At 38.6% G+C, this 18,460-nt stretch overlaps 1 protein-coding gene across 1 annotated transcript; it reads right to left on the bottom strand.

The window, feature by feature from the left end:
• Window positions 1-888: 888 nt before the first annotated feature.
• On the bottom strand, window positions 889-18,000 carry LOC116995714 (hyaluronidase-1-like). Its single transcript, XM_033058616.1, has 4 exons — window positions 17,923-18,000; window positions 8,009-8,962; window positions 2,469-2,558; window positions 889-1,350 (listed from the first exon to the last, which is right to left on the bottom strand). The coding sequence occupies exons 2-4, from the start codon at window positions 8,924-8,926 to the stop codon at window positions 922-924; spliced, it is 1,437 nt and encodes a 478-aa protein (XP_032914507.1). The 5' UTR covers window positions 8,927-8,962; window positions 17,923-18,000; the 3' UTR covers window positions 889-921.
• Between the last annotated feature and the right edge of the window lie 460 nt (window positions 18,001-18,460).

Genomic DNA, 18,460 nt, shown 5'->3' with positions numbered 1-18,460 from the left:
TTAAGCTATACCACTCTCAGAGAGGTCCCCATCTGAAGCCAAAGGCTTCAAGCCAAAATATTTCAATGAATAGAGTTCTTCATTTTCTGCTGACCTGCTGAGGGAAGCCCACACTGACAGTAGGATCTGTCAGCCTGTTCTCATTTCCCACTCACTGACCAGCCAGCAGAAAGCAAAGGCCTGCAGCAGCTCCAAAGGCAGCAGGATGCCTCCTTCCCAAGGGCTGGGGTGAGCAAGAAGCACTTCCCTATCTCCTGCCCAGGCAGAAGCACTGCAGGTTGCCAGCTGCCACCACTGCTCTCCATGTCCAGAATCCCCTCACCTAAAAGTAATTGCAGAGATGTTCAGTCAGACAGTATCTTTAAGACTGATGGCAGAATACTAATACTGAAAATTCTAATACCTCTAGATCTAACATGAATCAAATTAGGTCAGAATACTGAAATATAAATTTTTTAAACTGTGTGCTGATGTATAATTCCATACTCTTCGCAATGCTTATGAAGAAGCAGTAGGATCAATGGATGTGGCTCTGGGCAGAGTGCAGCTGCTCAACAATGCACCACTTTATTTCAGCAAAAGCTGCAGAGTCCCTGCATTGATCCCTGGTCCACAAGACTCTCCTTGTCACCATGATAAATCACCCAGCCCCAAAACAAAGAGGTTCTGTGTTCCTCTTTTTAAACTTCTACATGGTTGAATCTTTGTACAACGTCATTCAACTTTTTTCCTCAGGTAAAACCTCCACTGCAATGACAGAACCTTTTTCTGTCAAACACATGAGTGAAATATATGGTAGGAATAAAGGAGCTGGTAAAAAAATGCTTTCAAAATTTTTAATGTCCAAAAGAGTTCCAGGAGGGGAAAATTACTAAAACAGAATAAAATCATTTTTATTCCCTTGCACTACCTTAGAAGACCTTAATGCGTAGAACAAAGCAGAAGAAGCTGCATGGCTCCTAAGAGAAAGATATAAAGGCTTTGTTTTCTTGATTTACTAAACACTACATGAACCCAGTGTTCCAATAGCCTTTGGTCAGGCAATTCACAAAATATTCCTGTCCAGCCCTGGTAACACTGACAAATAAATCTCTGCTTCATGGCTTCAATACTCTCCAGGCTGAGTTCACCAGTCACCTGGAACCTGGGGCCCCTCTCTGAGTGACGGTGGCAGATCTTAAAATCAGTGGGTGACAAATGGAGGTAAGCAGAAGAGTCGCTGTTTTTGCGGATACATCTTCCATTCTTCTTGCACAGGACTTTGCTGCAGAGTTTGGCTGCTGAGGTCACATTAATGACATAATGTCCCAAAGCTCCGTCAATGTACCGCTTCACCGTTAAGCAGCTCTCCTGTGAATAATAAAACACCGTGACACATTTCTCAGTGTCTAGCACCATGTCAGAGTTTATTATGGCTGAAAAGATGCTAGTACTAAACTGTTCTTGCCTAAAGTAATCCATTGAGATAAATCTTGCTGGATTTACATACTATGTGGTTTAAACGAGTTTATTTCCACGTGTAAGATTAGAAAAGTGTTGACCTCTACTATAGTTTCTATTTGAATGCCTGGTAGGAACATATAGTGTGAGACAAGGGAGGAGTCCCAGGAAGCAGAGAGAGAGTTCATATCTGACACTAACTGGTTCCTTACGTAAGGTTTCTGGTAACTGCTGACTAGGAGTACTGCATGAGACAAACAGGTTTTAAAGCACAAATTAAGTCACCACTCTGGCCCTGATCCCTCCAATACCTTCAGTTTACCAGGAGCCACACAATTTTCGTAATTATGTTACGCACAGAAGTTACTGCACAGAAGTTTCTGCAATTGCAACTAGAAAGTTCCAGGTCAGATTTCCTGGGCCCTCTGACCAAGTCAGTGGTACTTTGCCAGAGACTTCAGGATAGAAGAGCAGACTGCATGAAAAGCAGAGTGGGCACCAAAGCCCAGGTTTAGGAATGAGGGTTATCCTGCCATGCCTCCTGGGAAACTCCACTGCTGCCTCCCATCTCCTCAAGAAGGTTTATTTATGAAAGTCTGGAGAACCTGGGAGAAGTGACTAGGGCTTTTCTTGTGGCACTGTTTTCCATGTAACATTTCAACATCAGCAACTGGAGAAAATACCTCACCTCCAGATTCCATTCCCTCCTAGTCAATCTGGACAACAGCCACTGTAAAACAAGCTGTGCTTATATTTTATTTGTATGGCATTTTTCTGAAACATGCCTTCCTCCTCACATGCACTCATTATTCCACTGAGCTATAAGTGACCTGCCAAAGGGACTTACTCTGGAGCAACGGGACTTTTCAGCCTAACAGAATTAATGGGACCTGAAAGTAGCACTGAGCCATTGTCCTCAGTTGTTGGCTGATGACACTGATAGAGGTAGATAGGTGCTGTGGAGGGTGTGGTGTCAGACAAGAGGCATTGAGGTGATTCCTCAGAACTGATAAACTGATAGGACCGACCTTTGAGCTGGCATATTGCATACTGCCCCAGAGAACAACTCCAGCTGCTCCCAAAGCCGCGCTTTCTCCAATGGTGTTGACCAGATCCCTCTGAAAAATAATGACAAATCCACACTTGATAAAAACAAATATGCAAAATTGAAAGTAAGAAAGCACTGAGATATGGACATCACTTTTCTTTCCCCCCAGAGGCAACATTGGTCCTGCGGTATATTCCCCACAATGAAACCACTAACTTTCTAAACTGTTTAGTTAGGAAAGATCTTCTGTGTCTCTACAAAGGTTTGCATAGGTGGTATTCATCAGTGTGCCTACTAAATAATGAAATCTTTATAGTTTATTCACAAGGGTTCCTCCAACCAGCCAGTAGAGTAAGAATTTACTGATCTATTTTATCTACTAGTCTTCAGTGATTACCAATCCTACCTAGGCAACATTTTTGGCAAGTGCTAGTCAGTATGATCACACATCACTGGATCACCCCTACAGTATCTAGTGGCAGCTGATGGCTTTAGGCAGGGGTCTAACTCACACTGCTTTAGCCATGCCAATAGAGTTACAGGGCTGCTGTTTTACCAGCATGAGTGCCATTAGTCCAAGAAACGTATCTTTGAAAAATGAACCTCTCTCCCTGCTACAAGTGCCAAGCGAGGAAAAAAAAAAAAAAAACAAATGCATACACATTTGCATATTGATTTAACCATGTCCCCTTTTAGAATTGAACCAATAAGGAGCTGAGTTGTAGCAATAGCAATAATAGAACTGTACCAGAGCAGCCTGAGTATTGAACAGGAGTCACCAGTACCATGCCAACAGCATGGCAATGTAGCCTGCAAGTGTCTTAAAGCAATTCTCTGAGATTATGAATATTGTGTCTAGAAAAACGCAATTAAATCTTAAAAAATATGTAAGAAGGATCTTCTCCCTCCAAATTTCAAAGCATAATCAATTACATCTAAAACCATTTCTGTCTACAATAATTGATTAAAAAGTAATTCCTGGTCAGTATTTGTATTACAGGCATTACACTATTTCTCTATTTGACAAAGAGAAAACTAATTTTAAAAGATACTTATAGTCTTTTATACAGTCTTTGCAACTCTTTAACTAGAGAACTATCAAAAAATACCAGCCAAATTATGTCAGTATGGTGGTAGCAAATTTAGAAAAGCAAAATTACAGAGCCTAAAAACCATGTTATTATTAATCACTACGAAAAAATATATTCCTCTGTGTAAGTGGGCCTGTTGATTTATCAATGTGCAGTTATGGAATTTCCATTCCTGGCATATTTGTGGCCTGAGAGATATAAAAAAGCACAAATAAATGTCATGGGAAAGGGAGAATCCACTGAAGAATTGAAGACAATTACAGAGAATTCAGAGCGAGCAGGGGCTCTCTTCCTTAACCTAAGGTTGAACAAAAAAGTGCAGGAGAACCTGCAAAAGTCTGGAAGAGTAGAGCTTGCCTACTGGCTCTTAGTGTAGACTTCAGAGTGATTTAAAGTTTAACTGGTCTTTGAAGCTCATGTTGCTGCTGATCACCCAAAGAGTTTTAAGAGACTGTCATTACTCTTAAAAGTATACAGACCAGTAGTACTTTTTAAAGATAGTGGTGTGGACTGTAGGTGTTATTTTCAAGGGGGTTAAGGAGGAGGGATATTCCCTATGGGAATTACGTAATTAATTAATCAGGTGGTCTTTTAAAAGAGTATGTTAATTAAAGACCAAAATATCAAATGTTAGAAGAATGTGAAATACAATCTGATGTGTTTGTAATGAGAGTTCCCAGGCCTTCATCATCTGCAACACATTTTATGAAGTTTACCCAGATGCAAAGACTGCACTGGGATTCTACATTAGTCACATGAAAGTTGTGATTTTTCACTAACACATTTCAGATCTCATTAAGAAATTAATTGAAACTTATTAGACACGCAGAATAAATAATCAAGAAATACATAGCATTGCTGGATGAACTAAGACCTGAGAAAATCCTGAAATAAACTTTTTGTAAGTAATAACCTCTGAGAATTAGAGTGCTTGACCAGAAGTCAGTAAATCTAGTTTTTATAACCCCATATTCCACATCTTTCTTTTGTTAGTTTTATCAGATCCACAAAAATATTACAGCACTTCATATCTAATTCATATGGACATAAAACTGACAAAACAAATCCTTAAAGTTCATCCAGACCTCTAGATGTGCAAAGTCCAATGGCACTGATAATTTCACACCCAGGTCCCTGAGGCACTTACTCTTCCACTTTCCCTCAATCTAGAACTACCATCTTGACAACACTGAGAAATTCAGCACTTAGCTTGGGCTAAGACAAAATTTATTGGAATTTTATTTTATTTATTCCTAGGGATTCTTAAAGGACTCTTACAGCACCTGCACAGGTGCTCGATGCTAGAGGGTGAAAACAGCAGTTCACCATAAAAGCATTGTATAGGACTTCATTTAAACACTTCCTTTATACCTTACATTTCCTCTTTTTGTATTCTTTGGAACAAAGGTCAAGTGCTGGGAGTCCTTCCCAGAAGCAGTGAGAAATAGAAACAGCTGGTCTGATACAACCTCCAGATAACCCTTACCTTCAACAGTAGGGCTCAGATGGCATCTCTGTCTGATGCCATTTCACTTTGCACCAATGAAGGTTCAAAGGAGAGAAAGATAAATAAGTGGGAATCCAACTACATCTTATGATAATTTTTTGTTAGTAATTAGGTAACCTGGCCACAAGGAAAGACATAAGGTTTCTGACTGTCATTTCTAGGTGTAGTTATGTCTTTTGCTGAATGAATGTGTCAGGCTCAGTACCTCAAAAGCCATCTACACAGAAGGGCTCTTCCCCAAATGACTTATGGACAGGAGGTTGCACCCTCACTTTTAATTTTTCTCTCTGATCCCCTGTTCTTTCTGGTCTGCTGATTCCTTAACTCTTTTCTGGTGCCTGATACAGGGTGCTGGATTCATTCTGAGGAGGTTGAGGAGAGAACAGAGCCAAGAGCTTCTGCACCAGAGGCAGGCTCACTGATCAGTGGGTGATGATACAAAGAGGGAGGCACCACCATCTGCTTCCTCCTCCTCTGCCACAGACAGGGTTAGAAAATAAAGGTTTTGTTCTTCATTTGGGTATTTTGATAAAAGGAAAGATATGTGCCTCTCCTCATAGCTGAGAGTGGCCAATTTGGGCCAGAGATAAGGAGGAGCCTCCATGAAGAACTGAATGAGGAACATGAACTCCACCAGTAGCCTCAGATACAGCAGTCCTGGTTTTGGGACTGAACCAAGTGCCCCTTCTTATATAGCACACCTTGGCATTGTTGGAGGCTCAATGGCATGGCTCTTCTTTGAGAGTTTCATAAAAGCCTCATATATGGAAGAAAACATGCAATTTAAAAAAAATTAGATATTTTAAATTAATATCTTAGTATTTGTCTAGCTGGGGAATCCTAATTTGTTCCTTGGTGACTGGAATTTGTCCAAATGATTAACAAACCAACAGAGCCTATTCCCTTGTGATGCTCATTCTTGTTCAAGCTTTTGGGGGCAGTGTGCAACTACCTAAGGTCCTCAAGACTAGGCTGGGTGGGTTGTCCCCAAATGGATACCTGATTTGGCAGGGAGGAGGAGGCTCTAGCATCTGTCAATGTTGCTTTGTATTTAGATCACCCAAGTCATAGCACTGGACCTAAAAAGAATAGGAGGTGAACTAAACCACCAGTTTCGGAGCTCAAGATGAAACAAGACAGTCAGTTCTAGTTACATGCCAAGGAAAGAAAAATAAGTATATCTGTAATCTTGAAAAGCCTTAGTTACAAACAGGAGTTTTCTGTATTCAGCAATAGAAGTTCAAGCCTGGCATGGTTGCAGGGGTTGGTCTCTATACACATGCACACCTGGTCATCAGAGAAGACCATCTATAGGGGAACAAGAGGATTGCTATCCATTATTAATCATTTGACAGTTGTTATCCTGCTTTATTAATGATTACAGCCATCTAGTCAGGAAGCACAGATGCTACTGTGAGATTTCCCTCTCCCACACGCATAGTCGTGAATTGTTTAAGCAGAAAGTTTCTAAATACCCTACAGATGGCAAACTGCTTATACACATTTCTAGCAAATACAAAAACCTTTCAGAATTATTTGGATCCCAATTCAGAATATATAAATTGTTTCCAAGATAAAAAGCAGAACTAATTTCTCAGGCACCTTATGCACAACTCACCTGATTTCCAGATGCAGTCAGGGTGAAAGGTACAGCACACAGAGCTACAGCATCTGTCTGGGACCTGGGCCTTTCATCTTTCTGAAGGTTTGATAGGCCTGTATCTCTCCCTCAGTGACTCTGACTCACAACCATTTTTTTCTGACTCCACCGTGCAATTTCACATACGCCCTTTGTGCAGAAGGGCTTGCACACAAATCTCGAATGTCAGTAGTGTTTCTGTTGGAATAGAAGGAACAGCTCTTGCACAGCTCAATGGAGCAAGGCTGTGGTTGTCCTGGCCCAGTCCCTGCCAGAGATCAGGCTATCCCATGTGCCTACAGTCTCAATTTTTCTGAGGCATGGATGTCATTGTCCCAGCACCTTTCCTCGTCACCTCCATGCACATTGTTTCTGGAGATCAGAGATTTAATGTCTTGTTTGTAACTTTGTGAGCATCACTTAGGAGCATGGCATGGGTCAAATGAAAAGCTCCAATCTAGTCTAAAACCTGAACATACAAAACCATATTTAAATTATCCCAGTGGCTCCAGGGCTATGGAAGAATACAAGAACATTATTTTCTGGATGATTTCTATGTAGAAGGTTTCTAGAACCCTGCAAGTTCCTGTCAGACCCCAAGCTGTTCTCACAGATGACGTGTATAGTCTGGACACATTAAGCCTGTCCCATGTTGAGTACCCTGCCCATGCTGTCTGTCCTTATTAGAAAATATGTAGTGGAGCATAATCCAAATATGTTTCTACGGTTGTGCAAAGATCTTTCTTGGCTACAGAGTGGTAAAGCAATCTTTCAAGCATCCAAAAGTAAATGGTTACATGCAACTGGAAAACAGGTGAGTTAAAAAGTGTAACCTGAGAGGAGCATCACTCCAAATTACTACTGTACTGTTCAGAAAACAACTGAAGGTAAAACAGTAACTATCTACCACCACAGATTCTGAACTCACACATTACTGGTGATACCATGCTAGTTTTCATAGTTTTCTGTCAAGCTCATTTCACAAGCTGCCCTGAAGAATAAAAATATCAGAATTAATTACTTCCTTAAGGAATAAATTTCTTTGTACTTTCTTTCTAAACTACCTTCATTAAAAATATAGAGTGTGATCTCAAAGAGGTAGACCAAACCACTGCAATATTAACTCTTGGAAGGCATAGAGTTTTGTACTGTGACTACAGTACCTCCTCTCAGGGGGCTGCCTTAAATATGAAAAACAAATGTGTAAGAGCTTTTATACAGGAAAAGCTTTTAGAACGTATTTTTTCTAATTTCTAAGTTTTGAAAGACGTCTGTCTGCTTACCTCTGTTAAAACATGAAAAGTATAGGCATAAAATGGTCTGGAGTAAACAAACACAGGCAAAACATAGTCTTTTCTAGCAATTGAGGCAACACGTATTGCCTCTTTAACCCGAAAGTGCACAAATTTTAGTGCGTTTGGACTTGACTTGAGTATATAATCCAGGTATATAGAAGGGTAGAGAGCAGTGCTCTCCTTCCACAGCCAGAGCAGGAGGTCATTGCGGAAAGACTCAATGGTTGGGCATTTCCCTGTGTATGTTTGGGGGTGTTCTTTGTAATCGTAGTTGTAGCAGTCTGGGTAAAGGTAGTAACCCCACAAACCGTTTGGTCTCATATGCTCAGCCAGAAGGATGGTGTTATTCATAAAACTCCTGCCGGCATTTTCAAATTCCTCTTTAGCCACTTTCCTGATTTTGTCCTCTGACCACCGAGGATGCCGTCTCCTAACAATTTCGAGAGATTTATTTCTATAAATGCTTTTATTGCCCCAGTTCCTATCCCACTGGGGCCTCCAGTTTTCCCAGTCAATGACTGCAAGTCCCTGAAATTTCTTCATGGGTATGCAATAGTCAATGTCAGACTTCGCTTTGCTCAGGTGTTTGATAAGACTTTCGTTCTGGGGCACCCCTCCATTAATGGGATCTCCATTATCTGAGTAGTAGGGATAGTATCCCAAATGAGTGTGGTAGAAGATTGTCACGTTGGCTCCGCTGAGAGTCTCGTTGATGTTGGATGCGATGTCAAACACACCGAGATCCAGGTCCACCTTGTAGCGCAGCCTGCACTGCTCGGTGGGCGCGTTCCAAACCACCAGGAAGGGTTTGTGCAGAACCAGAGGGGCCCGGGCTGGCTTCGGCAGGGCAGCATCAGCCACAGCAAGCAGGGCCATCACTGCCAGCTGTTTGACCCAAACGTCCATGGTTAGTTTTGTTCTGGGAAATTGCTATGATGTGCCCTTGAAAGCAAGACCAAGATAAGATGTTAGAAGGGCAGCAGGGAGGCAGATTTGGTGATAGAGGAATGTCTTTTGGTTTGATTTGCTTTTGGTAATATTAAACTCAGCACAAAAGAGAGAAAAGTGATCTTGTAAAAGTTAACACTAATTTCAAATGCTTTGAAAAGCTTCTCGATAGGCTACACTGTCTAGAAACTTCACTTCCTTTTCACCCAGTCTCTTCACACACTTTATTCAAACCTTTCCTTAACATTTATTTGCTTCCTCATATCTACAAAGCCATATAATAACCTAAAATGATAGTATAAAAAAAAGAATGTGCACTCATTAAATTTTCACCTTCCAAACAAGCTCTGCTATGGTCATTCTGACTTGCCTAGGAGATCATCACAGTGAGGTGACAGTTTTTATTACCTGTAGGACAACAGGAAAGGTAATTTAAACAAAAGGCAGACACTTCTACCTCACACAGATTAATGAAGACAACTCAGAAACTCTGCAGTTTCAGGATATGAAAATATTGTTATCTACCCCTGAATTTCATTTTCATTTTCTAAATGTATAGATGCAAGAGCAATAATCAATCTACAGGCTAGAAGAGGAATACAACTAATGTCTTAGTGGTCTAAGCTACTTATTCTGAAGACAAATATCTGTATGTTAAAGAAGATAAGTTTCATTAAGCACATCAGAACTAGCTGAAAGGACATGCTGTATCTTTGAAAAATGGGCTAGTTTGCAGAAATTAGTCTTAAATTTTCCTTTCAGGGTCAGATGTTTTCTCTGACAGTCACACTGGTTTGGGGCTGCAGTACTCTGGGAGCCGCCAGAGCTGCAAGGCAGCTGGTACCCTGGACATAGCCTTACTTTGCACCCCATGGGGCAGCTGTTCACCCACTGTCCACATCTGGCTGCTCCAGAATCTGCCTCTGCTCCAAAATCTGTCTCTGCTCCAGTCTTGTCACCAAGAAGCACAACTCAGCTCTGTCCTGTGTTTGTTATTCAGATTTCTTTGCTAATTTTTTTGATACAGAGATCATTAAAAAGGTTTCTCTATGAATATGTATAGTATGACATAGTTCATCATCTCAGTTCTTATTTTTCTATCATTAACCATTTTAGGCATATATTAAATCACTGCAATCACTGTGTGCATTGCAGGTTCAATTCATGCACCAGACATGTGAATTTAAATGTCCTGAAATGGACGTTCCCCTATTATTACATCCATTGTAGTGATTTCTTTCCTTGCCTGTAAAGTCTAGCTTTACTTGACCCTGGTATTTCCTCATTTAACATCAGTTAATCACTGAATTCTTCTTCTAGACTAGTAGAGCTTTGCCTTGTTTGAAAATATGTTTGCTCTAATAAATTATATAATCCAGGATTTCTTCCTCTGCCATTTGTCCTTCCATGCCATTCTTCCATCCTCTGGGTTTGATGGATCTTTCCTGTTTGACACTGCTATCCTATTTCTCTGCGTTTCCTTTAAACTCTACTTTGTCCTTATGTCTCCCACAGAACAGCCCTTCTCTAGCCTCAGTTTAGTGTTTTTCCATCCTCAGTCCCAGAAAAGCATTGAGTTCCCTCACCTGTGGTCTGATATGAGAGCACCTTCCCAAGATGAGAAGCAAGCAATTTGCATGGAAGAGTGGCTGGGGCAGGGAGTGAAGGGCAGGAAGTGCAAGAAGCCAAAATGCAGGATTCCCTAGGAGTAAGCCCTCACTACCAAGCTAGAGAGTTGTGCTCCATTGTTACCTCACCCACTCTCTGAATGCTTGTTCTGTAGACTTAAATAGAGATTTAGCACACAAGTTTTAAAATTTTGTCCAGAATCCTCTAGATCCTACTAAGGACAACATCCTTGAGTGAAATGGGCCATTGCCACCAAGCCAGCACTACTTAAAAGCCTGTCTGCTGAAAAAGGACAGAAGGTTATTCTCACTGCACTCATCTATTGGAAGGAAATCTTATGCTTGAAACTGGTATATTCTTCTCCATTTTCCTTTAATCTTCTATAACCATCTAGGTAATGCCATGGGCTGAGAAAAACAAACAAGCAAACAAAAAGCCACAAAAACTGTCTTTCCCTTCCTGTTTTATACAAACTGAGGAATGCACCACAATACTTTGCATTTCTTCTTTGATGTAGCAAATGATCTTCCTTACATTGGTGAGTGATTTTTCTTAATTTGGACTGGATTGCTTTGCAGTACATCTCAACAAATCTGTAAGAAAAGGGTGATTTTCTCAAAAAGTGGTAGCTCAGATGAAATGGGAAGAGCACCAGGAAAAAAGAAAAGACCTTTAGTGAATTTCTGTGTGAGAAAAGATCCGGGGAAAGATCCCAGCTTCCTATTCCCACAATCCAAAAGCTAGATTGTTCAGCCTTGTGTTATTATGTACATATACTTAGATTGTTTTGTTAGATATTTATGACTAATACAGTACAGTTCTATGTATGGGTCTGAGAGCCCTAGACATTAGAACATTGCAGATAATAAATCATAACAGTTAGGTCAGGAGATAATATGGCAGGGTAATTTTAAGTTATGTATTTTTAGTTTCTGGTCAATTCTTGTTACCTGAGAAGACTTTAAAGTCCCTGACAAGACTTTAAATAATAAAAGTAGTTCAAATAATAGGAGTAGTTGAAGTTGGAAGGGACCTCTGAAGGCCATCTGGTTCACCCCTAGAGCTGGTAACTCAGGACAAAACTTCACAAGCGACAAAATGAAAATGCTTATTTCAGGAAATTAGATAATAATAATTGAATTGAATAATTCTCAGGATTTGGATTGACCAAACCTTTGAAATTGTGAAGAAGGTTGAACATGTTGCTCAACTCTAGACATGCAGATTTCTGCACCTGCAAGATGAATCCCACAAAAAAGGGCAGAAATCTGTTTAATCCTGCTCAAGTTGTTTAGAAGTTAGGATCTGGTCAAGGGCAGTCATTCAGGATCCTCTAGAAAATACTTGATACCTCCAAAAGTTGCTGTAAATTCTTTATTTAAAGCTGCATGGAATTAGCTACCCAGCTATCTCTATTAATCTAAATAAGATGGTAAATGCACAGATAACATGCTTACCTGTTAGATGTCCAAGTCATGTCACTGCATTTCATTGCAAAGCATCTCACTTTTCGTGCTACTTTTAATTCCACACAGGAGACATTACCATATACACAGTTCCTTAAAGGGGAGATAATTAGAAGAAAAATCATTATTTGAAAAAGTTCCAATATGGTTGCATTAATCTGCAATTAATTCTGATGTTATTTGCAGATGGGAATTTAATTACAGATACTTTTTCTTTAAAATATCTTCTGAAGAAAGGGGAAACAAGTTTTCAAAGAAGCAGACAAAGCCTATAGTTCTGAATGACAAGAAAATAAATTCTGTTGTTTCACAAAAGCACGAAGGAACCTCCAAACAAGAACAAAACATCTTTTATTACAATTTCCATTGCTCTTTCTTTGGACTTTGTCCTTTTTACTCTCATGCATGGGCACTAATTGGACTGCTTTAATCCCTGTTTTTTAATGAGCTCAGACACTAACAATTCCTCCCTGAAGCTCATTATCAACTTTGCTTCAAATTCTCCCTTTTTTTTTCTTTTTTTTAATTCAATGACACATTATCATGGTCAGTTTAACTTCTCAAACATGCAGATAGCTTTCTGTGGCACTACAGTGTTTTCTGAGCAGAATATGCCCCCAGAGTTTCTGCTCTATATTCTAAAAACAAAAATGAGTTCTTTGTAAGTGAATGGAATGGGGTCTGATCATAAATCTTGTGAAGTTGATGAGGTTCTTTTACTGTATTCAGGAAATTCTGGATCATGTTCTCACTGCAGAAAATAGCATGTAGTTTTCTATTTGCCTCAGTTTCTGTTACGTAGTTTAGGATGATGCAGGTTATCGCTGGACTTCAATATATCCTTTAGTAAGTTTGAATTTTGCCATTTCTTGAATAAGAAAGATCAGTTAATTCCTTCATATTCCTCTCATAATTTGTGAAAAAATTGCAAACATTTACTTTTCCCAAGCAACTGCTGTTAGCTTAGTCCAACCTGTACTCAACTTTTGTTAGTCAGAATTCCATTCTATTTTGATTTTCAAACAGTTGAAAACAACTGAAGTAGACATCTTAATTTCTCATTTTGATTACAAAATATACCACCTAAAATTCATTAAAAATATAGACCCTCATGCTAAAGAAACCTATTTGCACACCATGTGTTCCAATACAGATCAATGGTGTTCTCTAGAGGGACAATTCTTTTTCTCTAATGATTTTTATTGATTATTCCAGCATTTTTTGTACTGCAACACATGACGTTTCAGCTGCTGCTTATTTTGATTTTTATGTTGGTCATATAACCAGACAACACAACTTCATAACACCCATAAAACTCATCCCCTTATTTTATACTCATCTATATGCTGACTGGAAGTATGGTCCATACAATTAGCTATAACATGATTGGTTTAATCTGCGAAGTATGCATTATGTTGCACATCTGTCTTTGAACTCAATAATTACTCCAAAATTCAGAAACAAACTAAAAAAAAAAAAAAATCTGTAGTTCCTATGGTAACAGCCACTTATGATTCCCTCATAAGCAGTATCTGATTAACATAATTTAAGATCCAGAATAGGAAAGGGTACAGTTAGCTCATAGAGGAAAGGGGAAAGGTGATTTTTTTCAACAAAAGAGTCATGCTATGTGATCTAAACCAGATTTACAACATTTTTCCAGGGTTTTTTTCATCGTCTCAAATGTGCTATTGACTCCTGTCCAGCAACTGCTGAGCATACTTTACACTTTGTTTCATGGTATATAAATTTTAACTAGCATTTGTCGTATTCATGGGAAATTATTTTTCTAAGAAAAGAAATAAAATCTGATGGCAAAGAGGGAAAAAATGAAACTGAATTGTTTGAATTCCACGGAGGAACATACAAAATTGGCAGGTAGAAGTGTCCTTTTTTGAATGTAGGCTGACCTCATTTGGTGTAGAAATTATTACTACAGCTAAGAAATACATACACTGCAACTGTATTTAAGGGGTTTTTTGCAACAAAATCACATTTCAAAGTTGCTTGCAAATAATTTTAGAAATTTTGTGCATAAATACATTATTCCCTATGAGGTATAATTTATATGCATATCATATGTATTTATAATGTGTTTATTTACACAAGTTTGTATATTTCTCTGTTTTCTTACAAAATCCAGGAATGACCAAATCTGTCCAGCCTGCCTCTGTATTGATCTCACTCTGTTGTTATTTTTCTGTTTGAAAATTATGCAAAAAGTCTTGTTTTTCCTGTTTTTATTGAATAATGGCTTGTATTAGTAACATGGAAAAATGGACAGAGAATGCCATCTTAACAGAAGTATTTTCTATCCAGAAACCTTCTGTGGTCCAAAATGTAAAACTGAATTAGAGAGAGATTGAGCATCCACTGTAACCCCACAATCACCAGTTTTTAGTATCTTAACTCATATATCTTTGTAATTCTCCAGTTATATTTCTCAGATTAGATCCCAAGTTAAAAAGTGAACAGAAGGACAATAACGTCCTGGGGAGAAGGACTTGGGGGTGTTGGTTGATGAGCAGCTCAACATGACCCGTCACCCTGAGTTTGCAGCCCAGAAAGCCAACCACAGCCAGGGCTGCATGAAGAGGATAACAACCAGCAGTCAGGGGAGCTGATTCTGCCTCTGCCCTGTGAGACCCCACCTGGAATGCTGCATCCAACTCCAGGACCCCCAATGTAAGAAGGACATGGACTTGTTCCAGTGTACCCAGAAGGGGGTTATGAAGATGCTCAGATGCTCAGAGCACCTCTCCCATAAAGACAGGCTGAGAGAGTTGGGGATGCTCAGCCTGGGGAGCAGAAGGATCTGGGGAGACCTGAGAGCAGCCTCCTGGTACCTAATGGGGCCCTACAAGAGAGATGGGGAAGGACTTTTTACATGGGCATGTAGTGAAAGGACAAGGGGGGATGGCTTCAAACTGAAAGACAGGAAGTTTAGATTAGATGCAGGGAACAAATCCTTCACTGTGAGGGTGATAAGGCTCTGGCACAGGTTGCCCAGAGAAGTTATGGGTGCTCCATCCCTGGAATTGTTCAAGGCCAGGCTGGATGTGGCTTTGAGAAACCTGATCTAGTGGGTGGCATCCCTGCCCATAACAGGGGGGTCAGAACTAGATGATATTTAAGATGTTTTCTAACCCAAACCATTCTATAATTCTTTGATTTGATGATTCTATGTTTGTAATCTTCCTAAAAGATCAAAGTTCAGAAATGAACCTATGATTGACATATTACGGTTCACTTCCAATAGGTGAGCATAAATACCAGGTTGCAAAGCATGGAGTAGCATCTCTTTATTTTCCTGCATACTATATGAAAAGAAATTCAAAGACCAAGGAGATGGGGATCCAGGCATATGCTATCATTGCTGTTGTTTTTGGGAACTGTGGATTATTCATGTAAAAGCAAATGGAAAATGACAGAGGACATTCTTTAGTGCTTATCACAGATTTACAGCAAATAATTTTTTGGACAGAGTTTTACTTAGGCATTTCCTGTTTTATTCTTTCTGTTATTTGCAACTTGTGTCGTGCCTTAAACTGAGATAGGAGACTGCAAGGAAGCATGGAAATGAAAGGGGGAAAATTGGTATTAAGAAGATATTGTTCCCATGGAGCCTGAAATTAGTAAAAATAAGCATTTTAGTGCTTCCCATGTCCTGGTGTATCCTCATCTACCTTTGTCTCTAGTTATTAGAGGCCAGACTGTCACATGTTCACGAACATTGTTTCTTATGCCAAGCTGTTTCATTAGTACCAGCAAGAACAATGACAGAGGGAAAATAAAGATACAGGTCATGTTTCCTTGTATTATCCTACTTAAAAGATTGTGCTGTCATTTTAAATCACTGTAGATTATTGATGACACTTGGAATACTAGGGGAACATAAAGTAATGTGGTTTAAATCTGTCTGTGCAGTAGATGGAGATTAAATATATATGTGCCACAAACAATTTTTCAGTTACTGAAGGATTGAGTAAAAGAAGTATTTTGTGGATAGAAGAAACTATGTAACATCTGGAGTATTATACCATTTTATATATCAAATACATGAATTTAGCTTACATCTAATACATGAATCACTGATCTAATATTTTTATGCAAAAGCTTGATGCATTGTTATTTTCTATTCCAGTCCATCTGCTTCTACTGCATTATAAACTGAAGACAAAGGTATTCTAGGAAAAAATATTTGAATATTTAAAGTTGCAAAATTTATGTCAAAAGTAGGAACTTACATGCAATTTATGTAATATTTATTTATTCTCCATATGCAAAGAATAAAGGGGGAAAATAAATTGGTGGGTTATACACTTTAGAGGAGTCGTATTGATTATTAGAGCTGTTAAAGCCTTAATTCCCTGAATAATAAAGACTAATGTCCTCAGTATTGTTCAGAACACTCTTCTGACTCTGACCTTCAATGGGTGAAAATTAAAGTGCCAATCCCCGGCATTCTGCAAAGAAGTTCTCACCTTTTTTTATAGATTTTCCTTCTAATTTTACTACTAAAAATTCTTAACTGAAGACCACGAACATTAATTGGTACTAATAGAATACATCCTACCTTCTGGCATGGAATTTTAATAGCTTATAAGAATGTATGAATGGGAAATATTGTACAATAAATAATACATGAGTTTACATTGTTGCAAAGCATTTAAAATAGTTTAGCTTCTTTCACACCATCTGCTAAATTCACACATTCATTTTCTGAAAGGTTTATTGTTATTAGAAGCACTTATAAGAGAGAAAATTAAGTCAAATTGATAACACAGAGAATGCCTACAATCAGGCCTTGGCTTATTCTTGAGAAAATGCCCTAAGCTAAATTAACTTTAGCTCACACAAAGATAAATTATGCTTTCAGATAGTGTAATTCAAGAAAATTCAATTGAAATTAATTGAGGGCTATAAATCTGGAAATACTCCAGTTGAATTCATGGAGTTATTAAGCATTTATAATCTTGTGAGAGGAAAAATGTATCCTTTAGTCAGCTAAAAAATCCTAATATGTTGGCAAACTCTTAAAACATTTGTGTATTTCCACTGTAAATCTCTGCTTGCAGTAAATAATTACTATTCTTTGGATAGTAAAAAAGGGAATATTACACTTTGACGACAGAAAAAATACAATTTGGAAAATATGCGTAAAGCATTTGAGGTGAAATTAACTTTACACTTTATTAGCATGCAAATACACAGCTTAGTCCATTGTCTACATTGTTTCAACTAAATGAATTTAAAATACCTCTAGCTCTACAAAAACCCAGCACAATACATTGACACAAATCATTAATGACTAGAACTTATTTTCAAAGAACTGCATCTTTTTTTGGGTTCCTCTTGAGATTATTTTAAAATTCATTGTTCATAGGTGTGACTGACATTTTGAAATTCCCTTGAATGCTTTTCTTCTAATGAAATAAGTGCTTTCTATTATTCATATGGGATTAAATACCTGAACAACATACTATTAGCTGCCCTCTGGTTGAGCAGTGCTGTATGCACAGCCCAGTGCATTTAAGTACTAAACTGATAAATCAAATTCAAAAATATCCTTAAAGTCAAAACATTAGTCTTTTTCTTTCTTTTTTTGAAATGCGAATTTTATTCACAAACAGCATCTCTGTATCAGTTTTCTAACCTAAAATTGCTGTTACACATTGGAGTGTTAAGCACCAAATAGCTATTTGACATATAAAAATACAAACAAAGAAATAAAATATAGTCCAGAATTGACATGATACAGAAAACAACAGATAAATCCTTCCTAACTGGTAGACTACAAGCAGAAGTGAAAACTTTGTCTTTACTGACTGGTAATTGAGTAAATAACATGACACTTACCTCTATAAAATCAATGAATAGCTGAAAACTTTGCTGAAACAATTTACAACAGCTGATGTGTTTGTCCCAGGAATGTGCTCCTCCTAATGAGTGGCCTTTTAACTAATGAGAAACTGAGGGCGTTTGAAGAGGAGAGAAGAATTTTACCTAAACACTCACCATGCAATTGTAAAATAAGAAAATAAATAGATTTAAAAGGTAGATTTATTACTTGTAAGCATCTGGGCCCTTTCTGTAATAATTTTGTATCGCCTGCATTTATGACCTGATATGGGATGAACCAGACTGGTGTTTGAGAGGAATTCAGTTGTGTTTTGAGAGTTACACACTTTGGACTCAGCAGTGACAGGCATTAGCAGAAGGGACATGTAGGTCACTGCAGCACAGGGAGAAGAGGGAATGCTGGCAAAACCAAGCGAACAAAATACTTCAGGAAGAGTTATTTTAAAAACTGGTTGGATGGCTGAGTCCAAAAATTAGTGGTGAATGGACTCAAATCCAGTTGGTAGCTATTCACTAGTGGTGTTCCCCAGGGACG

This window comes from Catharus ustulatus, chromosome 4 (genome assembly GCF_009819885.2).
Source record: "Catharus ustulatus isolate bCatUst1 chromosome 4, bCatUst1.pri.v2, whole genome shotgun sequence".
NCBI lineage: Eukaryota > Metazoa > Chordata > Aves > Passeriformes > Turdidae > Catharus > Catharus ustulatus.
This window is presented reverse-complemented; position numbering and strand designations above follow the sequence as displayed.

Bases quoted from the DNA above. Each gene is read 5' to 3' on its own strand.
- LOC116995714 (XM_033058616.1), bottom strand. From the start codon at position 8,926: ATGGACGTTTGGGTCAAACAGCTGGCAGTGATGGCCCTGCTTGCTGTG. The intron at 2,559-8,008 runs GTAAGCAGACAG...ATTATTTTTCAG, and splicing joins CTTTTCATGTTTTAACAGAG to AGGGATCTGGTCAACACCAT. The intron at 1,351-2,468 runs GTCGGTCCTATC...TATTATTCACAG, and splicing joins TGCAATATGCCAGCTCAAAG to GAGAGCTGCTTAACGGTGAA.